The sequence below is a fragment of the Ochotona curzoniae genome, unplaced genomic scaffold, assembly GCF_017591425.1.
Source record: "Ochotona curzoniae isolate NIBS_2020 unplaced genomic scaffold, NIBS_Ocur_1.0 patch144, whole genome shotgun sequence".
Taxonomy (NCBI): Eukaryota; Metazoa; Chordata; class Mammalia; order Lagomorpha; family Ochotonidae; genus Ochotona; species Ochotona curzoniae.
Window position 1 is genome coordinate 43,302 of NW_024466689.1, and position 15,187 is coordinate 58,488.

A 15,187-nucleotide genomic window follows, 5' to 3' on the forward strand; every position below is an offset into this window, starting at 1 on the left:
CATGTGCGTGTGGATTCAAGTCCCAGATGCTCCATTTATTATCCAACTCCAAATAATGTACCTGGAAAAGCAGCAGTTGATGTTCCAATGTGTGTTCCCTGCTACACACATTGACCCCAATGAAGTTACAACTCCTGGCCTCCACCTGGCACAGCCTTGGCTGTTTCGGCCATCTGAATTATGAAACAGCATCTTTCCCTTTTTTTATAATGCTGCCTTTCTTTTGTTTTTTTTTCTTTGTGTATGTGTGTGTAAACTTTTTAAAAAATTTTATTTTAGGGACCAGCACAGTGGCCTAGTGGCTAAAGTCCTCGCCTTGAACGTGTCAGGATCTCATATGGGTGCCAGTTCTAATCCCGGCAGTCCCACTTCCCATCCAGCTTCCTGCTTGTGGCCTGGGAAAGCAGTCAAGGACGGCCCATTGCTTTGGGACCCTGTACCCGTGTGGGAGACCTGGAGGACGTTCCTGGTTCCTGGCTTTGGATCGGCATAGCATTGGCCGTTGCACTCACTTGGGGAGTGAATCATCGGATGGAAGATCTTCCTCTCTGTCTCTCCTCCTCTCTATATATCTGACTTTGTAATAAAAAAAAATAAATCTTTTACAAAAAGTTTTATTTTAGATGATGCTTACATAGTTGATCAGGGTGGAAAGAATCAAGAGTCAGGGAAAAGTGGGTATGATCATTGTTCCCAATTTTCCCATTTCTTTTTCCATATCTGGGGGTAGGAGGCAACCAGGGGAGAAGCTACACCCAGCTTCCCAACTGCCCACACCCAGGGACGGAGAACAGCCATCCAGTATTGACCCAGGGGACATGCCGAGGGTTCTGCCCAGGTGGTTTCAATAGCTCTGAAATGTTGCCAATCCAAGGATGAGGGAATACTTTCAATGTCCATTGATTGACATAGTTGACCTTAGAGTCTCCATTCGCCTAGATATTTGCTGTCATTGTTGGGCTGGGTTAATTGTGCAATCTGTTCTGTTCTCTTTCATCTACTATGATAATAGATGTCTTCTGAAGGCAGCAATGGGCTGCTATATCCTCTATGCGGAGCTGGGCCAGCCATGTAGTACTCTGTCTTTTCCACTCACTAGGACCAGTTCTCACAGGTGGGCCCAAGAATCCAAGTCTGGAGACCAGACCATGCTGAATCCCCGCTGTCCCAGGGGCTTATGGACCCGGCACCTGCCGTGCAGGCAGACTCATGGACCTGGGCCAGGTTTCCTGGGCCCTACCAGTCCCCCAACCCCAGGAACTCACAGACGCGGCACCCACTGTACATGCAGGCCCAAGGACCCAAGCCAGGCAACTTGGGCCCCACTGGACCCTCCACCCCCGGGACCCACATACCCAGCACCCATGTGCATGCAGGCCCAAGGACCCAAGCCAGACAACCTGGTCCCTGCCAGATCCACCTCCAACTCCCAGATCTCAAGTCCCTGCACCTACCACCCCCCGACCGTCTTTGCTTGCCTCACCTCAACATTGACCAGCAGGTGCTTCAGCCTGGCTAAGTTCACCCTGCCTCTAGTTCCAGCTCCTGCTGATTGGTGCGGCAGCCTAGTTCATTGCAGCCAGCCCCCTGTTATGGCCCAAATGTCAACTGGTTGGTTGCAGCTCAAAATAGCCCCTCTTGTAACCCACCCTGGTTCTCACATCTGCCAGTAGATGTTATGAACTGGCCCAACCTGGCCCACCCTTGCAACCTGACCCACACATATGCTGGCCGGTACTGTAATTTGGCTTGGTTTGGGCTGTTCTCTGCCTTGGTTCTAATGCTCACCTGCAGGAATTGTGTCCTGACATAGGACTTCCCTAAGCTCCTCTCTCAGTCACCTCCATGTGGCAGATCTTGTGCACTCTGGTAGATCCTTGGCCCAGGCTGACTTTGTGCACCTCTTGTTCTGGCAGGAACAGTATCCTTACCCAGTTGGTCCCTACCCAATCCAGTTCTTCCTTTTGGGTGTTGCAGCCCAGCCACACCTGGTCCACACCCAGCTACAGTCCTCATGTGGTTCAATGGGAGATGAGACCTAGCCCAGTCCTCATGAGTACCAGTGGGTACTCAAGTCTAGCCCAGTCTGGCACTCCCCAGACCCAGTCCCCTCCATGCTGAGGGAGATTGCAGCCATGTCCAACCCAGCCTGTTACCGCCATTCTAATTCTCACATTCACCAGTGGGAATCCCAACCCAGCCAGGATGTCCCCTGGCTCTCCAACCAGGCCTATTCCCAGCCACAGATTTTGCATGCACCAATGGAGATTGTTGTTCTACATGGTGAACCCACATACTCCCCTGCAGATTCTGCCCCTAGACCTAATTCATTCCTGTGCTGGTTAGTGTCATGGCCCACCCTCACATCACCCATTCCCTTTTCTGACTGTCACTGAAGGGTTCCGTGATCTAGCCCTGTAACTACAGTGGCTTTGTGCACTGAAGTTCCTCAGAAGTCGTTCCTCATCTAGATATGAACCCTCAGGTCCATGCTTGCCCCTACCTATGCCATCCCCCAGACCAAATATTAGTCTACACCACCAAGTTCCCAGAGTGTACCGCCAGGCAGCCTGACAGTTTCTCCCAGTGCCACTGGCACCCGGACTGCCCAGGGTCTTACCTTCCCAAGGGAGTCATGCTACCCACCTGTCCACACATGTGCCAGTCCAAAAGGAACACAGGTTGGCGGAGGGGTGGGGTTGGTCTCGGGCCTAATCAGGATCCCAGGGAGTCACGCCACCCAGGTGTCTGCACCTGTGGCAGTCCAAAAAGCCATCGACTCTCAGATGGAATAATGAAATATATCTTCAAGGAAAATAAAGTCAGGTGTTCAAAGTTCTCTCTACTTCTGTCCTCTACCAAGGTCCCCCTCTCCACCTGTCCATTCTTACAATGCATAGACTCAGTCTAGGAGAAAAGAAAAGAAAATACCGGATGCAGATGAAAATTTCAGCTATCCGTTCCCACAGTGCTGTCTCCATGGAGAGTTTTTTAGAGGCCTCATGATCAGCAAAGGGCCTTCATCCCTCTTCCTCTTCCCTCCAGCCTCAGATTCTCCTTTGTACCCCTAGAACCACTCAGATGTGTGTCCCATTCTTTCCTCTTTCAACCCCACAGCTAGGCTGCACTGTTCACTTCCTTCTCTGAGCTTACTGTTCTTTGCTTCTGCTGGATGTCAGAGTTCAGGGTCAGGCAGCTGCTGGCACCCCTGGCTCGGAGCCATAGGAGGTGTTAGGACATGCATGGAGACAGATTCAACACAGGGCAGGATGCCTCCTGGCAGGGAGCTGGTATCTGAGCATGCTCACAGCTGTTTTCCACCTCAGGAGAAGCTGAGGCCGGAACACTTGAAGGGAATCCCTGATGTGTTGAAGCATTTCTCATAGTTCCTGGGGAATCAGCCATGGTTGGTAGTGGAGGTGGCCTTCTTCCTGGGACGCAGCATTTCCTGCTCACTCTTTGTTGGCCTCTGCAGATCACCTTTGTGGATTTTCTTGCTACAATATTGGGAAATGTGTTTGGTCCCAAGTGTTTGGATGTGTTGAAAAACCTGAAGGACTTTGTGTCTTGCTTTGTGTTGTTTTTCAGCTTGCAAGTTCTTTTGCCATTTTCCCAATTAGCATGTTTTTATATCCTGCCTTAATGTCTCGGATGAAAGGAAGACAAAGACAGAAGGAAGCAATCTATAGGAGAATTCTGGAATTTCTCTTTCTCATCTTTTCCAGGTAGTCCTCAGCTATCTCCTGTCTACCTCCCACAGCCAACTCTTCCTTAATCTTCAGAGCTACAATGTGAGCCTCAACCAAAGCTGAAGATGCATATATTATGGGGGACCTCTAGGCTGGGGACAAGAAACAGAATCCAGGCTGCCTCCCTATGGGAACACACCCTCAATGCCCAAATCTGAGATGAATCAGGTTTGGCTGCTATCAAACACCTCAATCATGAGTGACACGATGAGAAAGGAGTAGGGTCCAGGCTGTGCTCCTGGCAACTGGGTGCTGCCCTCGTCCTGTGCTGTCTACTGGGCCTGCATTCTCCAGCCACCTGTAGTCTCAGCCTACACTCATCTTGGCACATCCCATCATGCCTGAAGCCATCCCTCACACAGAGGAGAAGGTTAGGGCACAGGAGTGAAAACAAAACCCTGTCCTCTGTCACAGACATAACAACTGGGGCACGTGCTCCAAAGAGCTCTGAAGATCACACTGGAACATCATCTGTGACCTGCACGCAGAGCTTCCCTCCTACCCTATCTCAACCCTGCACCTGCCAGCCACAGACACACTGCTGAATGCCCTGCCTCTCCCACGGTGCCCTGTGTGAAGAGACCTGCCTGGATAAGTGCCTGATTCTACTCCTTCTAGCAAGGCTTGAACCCGATTGACTCCATGGAGCAGAGCTGCCCAGTGACCTCAGCTCTTCCCCAGGGACCGTGACAACAAAGAAGAACCAGTGATCTTCTACAAGCTGCTGTCTGGGACCTCTTTGAGCTTCGTCTCTTCCTACTGATTCCTCAGGGTCCCAAGAGGCACAGAAATTGTGATGAGCAGCAGAGATGGCAAACAAAGGCAAGAGCCACCAATGAAGGCAGCCATTCCGAGAGAAGGAACGTTGGCACCTGAGACACCAAACAGTCTCCAACTGGGGCCTCAGATCAGTCCTAGTCCCATGAGATCATCTCTTGTGGGTCCTTAACTTGAAGTCCATAGGTTAGAACACTTGTATCCAAGATTTTAAAATGTATGTTTTCATCATTGATAATTTTGATAAAATTGTCTATATTTGATATTGACTTCATTTACACATCTTTTTGCTTAAAGGTGGAATCGTTCTGATTATTATTTTTTCTTAGGTAATCACTTCTTAGGCTTCAAACCTAAAACAATATTTTTCTTAGGAAAGTTATCCTCTTTTAAATTTCTTTTTTTTAAGTTATTTTTAATTGGAAAGACATATTTACAAATATAACGAGATAAAGAGAGAAAGATCTTCCCTCCACTGGTTCATTCCCCAAGCAGCCACAAAAGGTAGAGCTGAACCTATCCAAAACCAGCAGCCAGGAGCTTCTTCTGGGTCTCCCACACAGATGCTGGGTCCCAAATCTTTGGGCTATCCTCTGTTGCTTTCCCAGGCCACATATGGGATCCAGTGCCCATATGGGATCCTGGCGTGTGCAAGGCAAGAATGAAGCTGCTGAGCCATCATGCTGGGCTCAGAATTTATTCTAAAAATTTATTTATTTATTTGGTAGGGAGAGCGGCACAGAACAACAGATAGAGAAAAGTCCTATCCTCTTTGTCACTGGCCCCAGTGACCACCTTAGTTGGGGCTGAAGCAAGCCTAATCGAGGAGCCCATAGCTCTGTCCGTGTCTCCCATGTGGGTGGCAGGGCCCAAGTACTCTGACAATGTCCTGGTTACTTTCCCAGGTGCTTTAGCAGGGAACTGGATGTAAGGGGAGCTGTGGGATCTCAAATAAGTGAACTCATAAAGGATGCTCATGCTTCAAGGGGCAGCGTAATCCATTGTATCATAATGTAATCTCCAAACACCCTTTATAATTTGTACTTTATAATCAAGACCTGTATGGTGACTTCAGAAAAAGTCATGGGAAATAAAATTAAAAGATAAGTTAATTTTGGCTCACAAGGATTGTGAATCTCTGCATGCTAGAGATCTTCAGGAGAGTAATTTTTGAAATGTGTACAATATATTTTAATGTCAAACAGTTTTGCACCAAAATAAATGTATTTTTTCATTCTGACATTTTGAAAGAGCCTCAGGCAGCCACCATGTTCATTGTTATGATTATGCTAATATAAAATGTGCCACCTCGCCAATTTTCACAGCAAGTGGTTCCAGGTATGTTCATAATGCATTGTTGCCATCACACCCATCCAGCTCCATAACTCTCTCTCCCTGTTAAACTGTAGGTGGCAGCATTAAAGCAACACTCCCCATCTCCAGTCTTGACCCTAACAGACACCATCCCAATTCCTGTCTCTGTGACTTTGGTTTCTCTAACTCCATCCTTCAGTGGAACCATTAAGTTGTGGTAGTGACATGGACATCACTGAGCCTGTGTCCTCGCGGGTCACCCAGGCTGTGTCATGCTCAGAGTTCCTTTGTTGAGGGCTGAGCAATAGAGCCTGCTCCTGTGTGCATGTACAAGCTGTCCTTATCACTTCCTCTGCTAGGAGACACCTGGGAGGCTCCCATCGTGTCAGAAGTGGTACTTGTATGGTTGTACACACAAAGGGCCTGGTGCAATGGCTCAATTGATTAATCTTCACCCTGCAGTGCTGGAAACCCATATGGGTACTTGTTGGTGTCCCAACTGCTCCATTTCCTATCCAGAGGCCTGCTCAAGGGCAAAACCTTGAGACACAGCACTTATATGGGAGACCCAAAAGAAGCTCCTGATAGGATAAGCATGGTTCTGGCTGTTGCAGCCATTTGAGGAATGAACCAGTGGATAGAAGATCTTTGTCTCTCCTCTCTGAAATCTGCCTTTCCAATAAAAATAACATATGTCTTTGAAAAAAAAAAAAACCCTCAAGAACTTGCCTTTGTGTGTGTGGGTGTGGGTGTTTATGCAGAGATGGAATAGCTCTGATCACATGGTAACTCTAATTTTTGAGAAAGAACAGTGCTGACTGGCACAATGACTGGGCCATTTTCTGTCCACACTAAGAGAACTACAGGGTTCCAGTTCCTCCTTTTCCCACCAGCACTCCCTTTATTCTACTTTTTGTCCCAGCCAGCACCATGAGCGTGAGGCACTACCTCAGTCTAAGCTCTGCCTTGCCTTGCTCTAATTGGTGTTATGGAACACTTTCTCAGGTGCCCATTTGGCATCTGTGTTTCATCTCAGGAACATGTCAGTTCAAGACATTCGCCCATTAAGAATTGATGTTTGGCTTTTGTATTAACTCATCAGTTTTGTGAATACAACATTAATAAAACACAGTTCAATCATTTCTTTAGTTATCACATACACTTGATTTTCAAAGCCATAAGTCTGAGTAACAAATCATGACCCCCTAAAACCAGCATGGTCAGTGCCAAGTCAGAGCTCCCAGGGAAGAGGAAAGGCCCAGGCTGAGGTTCAGGCTTCCTCGGGAGCACATGGTGCCAGGGAGATCTCACTCAGGAGCAGGGCCAGCAAAGGCCAGAGACCTCTCTGGCATTTGGGGGACACTCAGGCCTCTCATGGCAGAAGACAGGAGCCACAGTAATGGCCTTAGTGCAGGAACCACAGTCCAGGGAGCCATAGCTGAGGAAGAGGGCAGAGCTTGGGCCGGCCAAGACTCTATGGGAGGGACTGGCTTAGAGGACAAGGGGCAGCAGGCTGGGAGGAGAGAGTGGAGGGAGAGGACTGAGAAGGCTGAGGCAGGGCTGGGGGCATGAGCTCCCCAAAGCCGATCCTATCCTTGAAATTACTGTGCCTTATTTTCCCGTCCAGGTAGCCACCTTAGGAAACATAGGTCTTGGGAGGAAGCGGCTGGACTTCATGTAGGCAGCGATCTTTGGCAGGGCCTGCAGGGGCAGAAAAAAAAAAAAGCAGAACTCAGGGTCTATGGTCCCACTGGGTTTTCTGTAGCATCTGTTTAGGAACAGCCCAGCAAGATCCAACAACAGCCAGTGTATAGGGCTATGAGCAGGACCTCAACCCTGTGGAGTTCACTCTTCATCACAGATACCTCACACCACACCTCGAATGATGGGTCATCTGGAAGATGCTAATAGCTGGGTGCTCTGCAGGTGCAGGCTCCAAACCCATCCCAACCTGCAACATGACCTGGTCCTGGCTATCACCTCTCAGAGGGAGCCTGAGTGTCACACTTGTTCAATAACTTTCTCACAGCCCAGGACTCTTCTCCACTCAACCTACCTTACTTAGGTCCTGCTGCACCTGTCTGCACAAACACTCTCCTTATTCACAACACAGCTGCTTGCTTGTCTGGAATTACACATAGAGCAGGAATGTCCACCAGGAAAAAGAGCTGAGAAGGGCAGCTTGCAGACTTCACAGAGCGACTCAGCAAAAAGTGATTGTGGGAAACAGGAGCAGGTGAAGCGACAAAGAATTTGAGGCCAGGCTCCAATTCTTCCCCTCACACAGGAAGTTCTAACTCCTCTATTTGGTATCTGAACCCAACTTCACTGTATCTCAACTTCCCTCATCCTGAGCCCTTTATAGCAAGCAGCACTGAGCACACTCCTGGGCCTTGCACCTTCACGCAGAGCTGACAGTGCCCACAGAGGTTCTCAAGAACTCAGGGTGATCCAGAGTATTCTGAGCCTATTGGGCCTGATCTTTGGGCCACGTGGTACAGCACACGGATCTGTACTGGTCCCTCCTCCCTGGCACACAGAGCTGAGCAATTGCTGTGTAATCCCCAATGTCACAGGTCTGGACCTGATCCAGAGCTGACAAGGAGCACACAGTCGTGAGTGGAAAAGCACACAAAGAGCATAGACCGAATAACGTGTTGGACTAATGCTTCAAACTACCAAATCCTGACAAAAGAAGCTTTGTTATAAGCAAGAAGTTTCTGTTTGATGGAAGTGAGTATGTGAGATGAGGCCCAGGCCGTGCTCCTCAGCACCCACAGGGTGGAACCAACTCACCCCTCAGTCTGCTGTGCTTATAGTTGTCTAAGGGTGCTCTGTCCCAGCAGTCACCTTTACATGTACTCCTGCACCTGACCCTGAGAGGATGGTCTGCAGGGGCGTATATAAAAAGGAAATCTACCCCATGTCACAGCCAGCACACCAGACACTTAAAGGCATGAGCAAGAGGGAGAGAGGTGGTAAAGAACATGTCCAAAACACTGGCTTTGTTCATAGTCAGGAGCTGTTGAGAAAACCAATTGAAATAAAACCTCCCCAGTGTGCAACCTCTCCCCAGGACCCTCCCATGGAATTAAGGGCAAGCCCTCTGAGACAAGGCATGTGGAATCTGAACCTCTTAGTCTCACACTACTACGTATAACTAGTATAAAATCTGGTTAAGGTTCTGCACCCTTCATGTCAAAGGCCCACCGAAAGTTGGAATAGTGCTAGAATCTATCCCAGTCACTAACACGGCCAAGCCCAGCACTCCTCCCAGTGCCCTGCCTAGGGAAGCCACACTGCACCCTCTAGGGGACCATGCAAGTGCAGGCTCTGCTCCAGGGTGCGGGCACCTGCACAGGTGAGCAACAGATGGACACCCAGTGATTGCTAGGTGTCAGTCAGCATTGCTGGGCAAAGGTCAGAGCAGGCACATGCATTATCATCCCCAGTGGAGTATGTTTTTTTGTTATAGCTGGTGTCCATGTATTCCAGGAGTAGACGGATGGCATGACACATGACACATCTGGGTAGTATGGCCCAAAACAAGAGGTCAGAGAGAAGAGATCCTGAATCTGTTCTTATCTCTTCCATGTGAGCTGCAACCCATGTTTCATGCCTGCTCACCCTGCAATCACAGGGCCCACACAAGGAATTCCAGAGAGCCTTGGACAGGTAAAGTTTCCAATAAGCCCTACAGGAACCACGGCAGCTACTCAGTGGCTCTCCCATTCCCACCCTCTGAGCAGACCCCTCATCCGCCCCGGGGATGTCCCAGTATCTCAGAATCATGGACATGGTGCTGCTGGTGTAGAGTGCAGCTGGGTTTCCGGCGGACTGGCCTGGAACTTTCTGCTAGTATGCCCAAAGGCCAGGGGCAGAGTTGACAATTGCCATACTCCTAGGCTAAACCCTCTAGGTGTAGGAAGTTTCAAATCAAATTGTAGCCACCAGGGAATTGTAAGCCAGGTCTGAAAGCCTGGAGGCCAAACGTGGGACCAAGACTGGCCACTTGCCCAAGCCCTCCTCAGCAGCCCCCAGCTGTTGGGGCCCTGGCAGTTGACAGCACCCTTGGCAGCCCAGCCAAGCCTGCAGAAAACACCACAACTCCCTGCCATTATCAAATGGACATCCTTCTGTCCTCACCACTGGGCTGCCAAGTTCCCTAGGCTCTGGGAAGCTCCAACTGCCAGTACCAGCCTAAAATGGGTGCTAACAATGGAGCGTTCAAGTCAGCACATCCCCATAGAAGAGCAATGTTGGGCACTGCCATGCTCCTAGGCAGACACTCCACAGAGCCACGCATCAGAAGCAGCAACCCTAGAAGGCAGGGCATGCCCTGACAGGGGGAAGAGAAAAGAAAAAAAAAAAGCCTCTGTGTTGTCCTTTAAGGGATTTGGGGACCAGCCCTTGGGTCTCCTGACTGAAGCCTTATGGTCATTCACCCAGTAGTGTTTCTCTTTCATCAAGCAGCTGGTGAATCTCCAAGAGGCCCACCTTGCAAGGAGGCAGCATAGCTGAGGTGCACCCTCAGAATTGTCCTGTTGTCAGATAGGTGACATCCTCGAACAGGACAGCGTCCAGGAGGGGATGTGAAGGAAGGTGGGAGAGCCTCTGTGGGGGCAGGAGCAGAGCCCTTTCCTGAAGCAGGAGAGAGCAGCTGGTGACCAGAGATGCCTGGAAGATGTCCAAGAGGACCACAGGGAGGACTGGATCAGACCCTCAGCAGGCTGGGTCCTCAGAGTCAAGCCCTGGCCTTGGCTCCTGACCCACAAATGTTCTTGGGTATGAAAGGGTGACTCAAATGACATGTATCTGTATAAAGATCTAGGTATTAATTTCTTTATTTGAAAGGCAGGGTCTGCTCTACCTTCAAACCAGAGATGGTCTCCCCAAGAAACTGTTGAACTTATCTGGACAATAAGACGCTGGACTTTATACTTAGTAGATGCTTGCAATGAAAGAATCACAACTGAATTTAAATTGTGGTAATGCAACAAGGTGGAGGAATCCACCGGGGGGCGGGTTGCGGATGGGAGAGGAATCCTAGTGCCTATAAAACTGTGCCACATAATGCAATGTAATCAATAAAAAAAGAAAGAAAAGAAAAGAAAGAAAAGAAGAGAGAAGAGAAGAGAAGAGAAGAGAAGAGAAGAGAAGAGAAGAGAAGAGAAGAGAAGAGAAGAGAAGGGAAGAGAAGAAAAGAGAAGAGAGGCAGGGTGACACTCCCCACATTGCTAAAGTAGTCTGGGCTGAGACAAGGCAGTGCCAGAAAACAAACTTAAACCCCTTCTCCATGTTGGTAGCAGGGACACAGACCATGGGCTACCGTCTGCTGTCTCTCTAGATGCACATTAGCAGGAAGCAGGAATCTTAGGAGGAGCCAGGATTAAAAATTGAAACTCAGCCATTCTGACATGGGATGTGGGCAACCCCACGGCATCTTAAATGCCCAACTCTCAAATGGCTTAAAGTCAGTCTGATATGACTGTGTAGCAGAACCCCCACAGGAACAATGTACTACCTGTCAGCTTTAATTTTTGTAGGTAGAAGACCTGTTTGAAAACTAAAGAGTATTCCCCAAAAAATGAGCCTGTGGTTTTATTTTGTTTCTCTTTTATGACATTGTGAATCTGTGAAACCAGGTTGAGTAGTGATTTGAACAAAAATGGGGTTCAACAGCTGAAGAACCCAGTTGTTGAACTTGAAGAAGTCAGTTTGGGAAATTAACTAACACATATTAGGAGTGTGCACCAAGAATATCACTAATGATTTCAGCTTACCTGAATACGGTGTGGAGTTGCAGGTTGAGCTTCGTTTCACCGAGTGAAGCCAGACAACTCTGGTGGCCTGGGTGTCTCCGTGTTGCTGGGGAGATGGGGCAGCAGGTCACTGGGGCTGGCAGAGGGCAGTCCCTGTTGCAGATGTTCCCCATGCATTCTGACCTGGACCCCTCCACAGAGCTCAGCTCCCCATCTGTGTCCAGGCTGAGACAGCAGCCTAAGCCTCTGGGGGGATTTCCCTAAAGGTTTGCTCACAGTGAGACAGTTCATACCTACATGTTTACCCTCAGTTGTTACACTTCTCACTTTGCTGTTCTAAATCTCTTATCTCTTGCAACTAGATTCAATTGAGAAAGATTTTTAAAGATTTATGTTGAAGGTAATAATTTTAGAGAGCTAGCTCTTTCCATCTGCTAGTTCACTCTCCAGATATCCACAACGGCCAGCACAGGACCTGGCCCAAACCAGGAGATCCTTCTGGGTCTCCCACTTGGGCAGTAGGGATCCAAGTACTGTGGCTATTGTCTGCTGCTTTCCCAGTCCATTAGCAGGGAGCTGCATCAATTCAGCACCCACATGACATACTGACTGCAACTGGTGGCTTAAACCAGTAGGCTGCAACACCATCTACAAAAAATATTTTTTAAAATAAAGACAACAATAATTAGAGTAAGAGTGCAGGGGCTGGCCCAGTGACATGTCGAACTAATCCACCTGTAGCACCAGCACCTCATACGGAAGCCAGTTGCTGTCCCAGCTGTTTCACTTCCAATCCAGCGCTTTGCAAGTTGCCTGGGAAAGCAGCAGAGTATGGCCCAGGTGGTTGGCCCTGAATCCATATAAGAGACCTGGAAGAAGCTCCTAGCTTCAAATTGGCCCAGCTCTTGCCAGCTTTAGTGATGTCTGAAAGCCTAGCTCCGCTGCCAAGGGCTCTGCAACTCCCATGGACCCAGCAGAGTGGCCTCTGGGTCAGGCTGGGAAAGCCGTGAGTTCCCACCCTGCGTTCTTCCCCTGAGCACCCAGACCTCGCTCAGGGAGCACCGGGGTCTGGGACCATGAAACTTTCTGGAGGGTGGCTAGAGCAGCTCTGGCAACCAGGAAGGAATTCTGAGGAAACGCAAAGCATGAGAAACTTAGGAGGGGGCGGAAGGGGCTGGAGGAGCCAAGGGGAGGGGTGAGTGGAGGGCGGGAGGAGAGGAGGAGACCAGCGGGTCCGGGCGGAAGGGGCGGAGTCCTGCACTCACCAGCCCGGTAAAGCCGCTGGGTTGTCCCGCACAGATCAGTTCCCTGGGCACACAGCAGCAGCAGCAGCAGCAACAGCAGCAACAACACCATGCCGATGACACTGGGTTACTGGGACATCCGCGGGGTGAGCAAGGGGGCTGACCAGGGTATGCCTTAGCAACTGGGGAGATTCGCATTGGTGGTGCTTCCGGAACATAGAGAAAGCTTCTGTCCTCAAGGAGCTCGTGTGTGTGTGTGTGTGTGTGTGTGTGTGTGTGTGTGTGTGTGTGTGTGTGTGTGTGTGTGTGAGAGAGAGAGAGAGAGAGAGAGAGAGAGAGAGAGAGAGAGAGAGAGAGAGGGGGGGGGGGGGGTGAGTATTTAGTACCTGGATTCTTCTAGAGTTAAAGCAGTCAAAACTAGGGAACTGTCCCTCTGATCTTTGTCCCCTACCACCCTCCCAGCTGGCCCACACCGTCCGCCTGCTCCTGGAATACACGGGCACCAGCTATGAGGAAAAGAGATACTCCATGGGAGATGGTAATACACCTGCTTGCTCTGACTTGTGCCCACTGCAGTTGACTGACATCAGAGCCTGCCCTACCCTGCTCCCCTGGATGGTGCAAGACATTGGGGTGCTGGAGATGGGCACTCATGGATCAGTGCTTGGGCTGGATTTTTCTCTGGACTAACCCACAACTTTTGTAAGAAGCATGTCGAATTCATGCACAAATAAGCATTCTTGCCCCCCATACCTTGAATGTGAGACTGGGGTTCAGATCCCACATGTCCTGTCTTGGGGGTCTTGCCCCTGACTCCTTGGGAGGGTCCAGGGAAAGAGGCTGCACACTGGGGAGGTTTTGTTTCACTTGGTCTTCTCCACAGCTCCTGACTTTGACCGAAGCCAGTGGCTGAGTGAGAAATTCAAGCTGGGCCTGGACATTCCCAATGTACGTGCAGGGGATGGTGGCTAGGGATGGTTGATAGTGCAAGGTGTCTGTGCCTCCATCACTTTCCCAAACTTAGAGTTTTCAAAACAGGATCTTGTGCACAACCACTGTACAGTATTTTCCTTGATGTTCCACATTGTAGATCACTCATTTCTTGTATGGAGTATATATATCCAGGACCTGCCATGGGCCAGGCACAGGGGGTACTTGGTCTCCTGTTTCCTCTATCTAGCTCAGGGCATGGGGTCCTGGGCACTTGGGAGCTGAGCTGACTTCCCTCCTCAACTCCACCCACCAGCTGCCCTACCTGATTGACGGCACTCACAAGCTCACCCAGAGCAATGCCATTGTGCGCTACCTCGGCCGCAAGCACAACCTGTGTGAGTGGGGCTGGCTGAGGGCGTGGGGCTGTGGCTGTGCCCTGGGCCTGGCTGGGTGGGATGCTGAGGGTGTCTGCTGTGTGTGCTGCAGGTGGGGAGACGGAAGAGGAGAAGATTCGCGTGGACATTTTGGTTAACCAGGCTATGGACAGCCGCATGCAACTCATCACTATCTGCTTCAACCCTGACTTTGTGAGTGCCCAAGTGGACTGGATAGGACTTGGCCAGTTCAATGAGGATTTAAACCTTGTGTTCATATCTGCACTGCTCCTGTGTGCCACTTAACACCCCAGGAGGACTAATTCTCCAAGAAATTTTCTATCTGACCAATACATTGATTCAGAAACTCCAAACTGTTGTGAAATCGGTTTTCATAATCTTAGATATAATCCTGATGACCCTGGAGGCAAACTTAATTGTGAAATTTAAAATTCACATTCTGAAAGTGTACTTAACTAACCTGTGACCTTTATCATGGCCATCTTTCATTGTTACTCCCAACATGCATCACTACATGGAAGCAAAGTTCAGTGCATGATAGCAGTTCTCGATGGGTCTGTCCTCAGGTGTATGTGGTTTTCCCAGGGCTGCCACCATGCCCTTACAAGATAAGCATATTTCCCCAATGGGCAATGCTAGGTCAGCCCAAGGTCCTGGGTTCCTTTCCCTCCATCCTTTCACATCACATTCTCATCCTTTGTGAACTGTACACATCCCTGTGCCACGCTCAGGAAAGATGGCTGCCTCCCCTGGCCAGCAGGGCCATGTGCAGCCCTGGGCAGGCAACCCATCACCCAAAGTTGTGTCTGTGGGTGCTGACAGTTGTTTGTTCCTTCAGGAGAAGCTGAAGCCCGATTATCTGAAGGATCTCCCTGAGAAGTTGACACTGTACTCCCAGTTCCTGGGGAAGCGGCCCTGGTTTGCAGGGGACAAGGTGAGGCAGAGGGAGGGAGGGAGGCAGGAGCAAGGGGCATGGTTGGTCTCCTCTGGTCCTGAGCTCTCTCCTCCTGGCT

General features: G+C 49.8%; 2 protein-coding genes across 9 annotated transcripts in view; one reads left to right on the top strand and one right to left on the bottom strand.

Annotated features, from left to right (window-relative positions):
* Positions 1 to 15,187, top strand: part of LOC121166488 (glutathione S-transferase Mu 1-like) — a 135,870-nt gene that overhangs the window by 40,208 nt on the left and 80,475 nt on the right. For 3 of the 7 annotated variants that reach the window (XM_040995625.1, XM_040995623.1, XM_040995627.1), the window contains exons 1-6: positions 12,921 to 12,992; positions 13,309 to 13,384; positions 13,730 to 13,794; positions 14,093 to 14,174; positions 14,266 to 14,366; positions 15,013 to 15,108. In XM_040995625.1, the coding sequence (XP_040851559.1) occupies positions 12,957 to 12,992; positions 13,309 to 13,384; positions 13,730 to 13,794; positions 14,093 to 14,174; positions 14,266 to 14,366; positions 15,013 to 15,108 (456 nt within the window). In that variant the 5' untranslated portion in view covers positions 12,921 to 12,956. Of the gene's footprint in view, positions 1 to 12,912; positions 12,993 to 13,308; positions 13,385 to 13,729; positions 13,795 to 14,092; positions 14,175 to 14,265; positions 14,379 to 14,946; positions 15,109 to 15,187 lie in introns of those variants that run through there. The other 4 variants (XM_040995619.1, XM_040995622.1, XM_040995628.1 and 1 more) reach the window with 4 other exon arrangements.
* LOC121166490 (glutathione S-transferase Mu 1-like) overlaps positions 6,968 to 15,187 on the bottom strand; it is a 37,144-nt gene continuing 28,924 nt past the window's right edge. For both annotated transcript variants that reach the window (XM_040995638.1, XM_040995637.1), the window contains one exon: positions 6,968 to 7,541. In XM_040995638.1, coding sequence (XP_040851572.1) covers positions 7,452 to 7,541 — 90 coding nt within the window. In that variant the 3' untranslated portion in view covers positions 6,968 to 7,451. The remainder of the gene's footprint in view (positions 7,542 to 15,187) is intronic.